The 354-nt window shown below is 48.0% G+C and overlaps 1 protein-coding gene across 1 annotated transcript; it reads right to left on the reverse strand.

Moving 5' to 3' along the window:
- Window positions 1–35: 35 nt before the first annotated feature.
- Window positions 36–344, reverse strand: CSUI_009256 (uncharacterized protein; the record flags this gene model as incomplete). The annotated part of the gene is made up of 1 exon (XM_068069372.1): window positions 36–344. A coding segment is annotated over one exon (309 nt), but the record flags the coding sequence as incomplete, so codon positions are not given.
- Window positions 345–354: the final 10 nt, after the last annotated feature.

Below are 354 nucleotides of genomic sequence, written 5' to 3' on the forward strand. Positions count from 1 at the left end.
TCTCCTCTCTTCTTCTTTCTTTCAAAATCTCACACGAAGAGACTGGGACACAAAGGAGAAGGAAATTTCGATCTGAAGATCCACCGACTCGCATTGTCAGGAGGTTGCCATCTCCATCCCCCACGTGCTGCATGAGGTGGCGTGACACGCGAGCGAAGTGAAGAGAGATCAGGATTCAAAAGAACGAATTTTTGTGAAGAAGAAGATTCTCCCTTTTCATCCGAGATCTCCCCTTCTTGTTCTACAGCAGCATCTCCTGAATGGTCCTTCTTAAGCGAGCCGGAGGGGATAGATTTAAGCTGTCCAAGTGTTAACCGACCGAAGACTAGACCTTTGAAGGGCCGATACTGAGAG

This window comes from Cystoisospora suis (assembly GCF_002600585.1).
Source record: "Cystoisospora suis strain Wien I chromosome Unknown contig_5473, whole genome shotgun sequence".
Lineage (NCBI taxonomy): Eukaryota > Apicomplexa > Conoidasida > Eucoccidiorida > Sarcocystidae > Cystoisospora > Cystoisospora suis.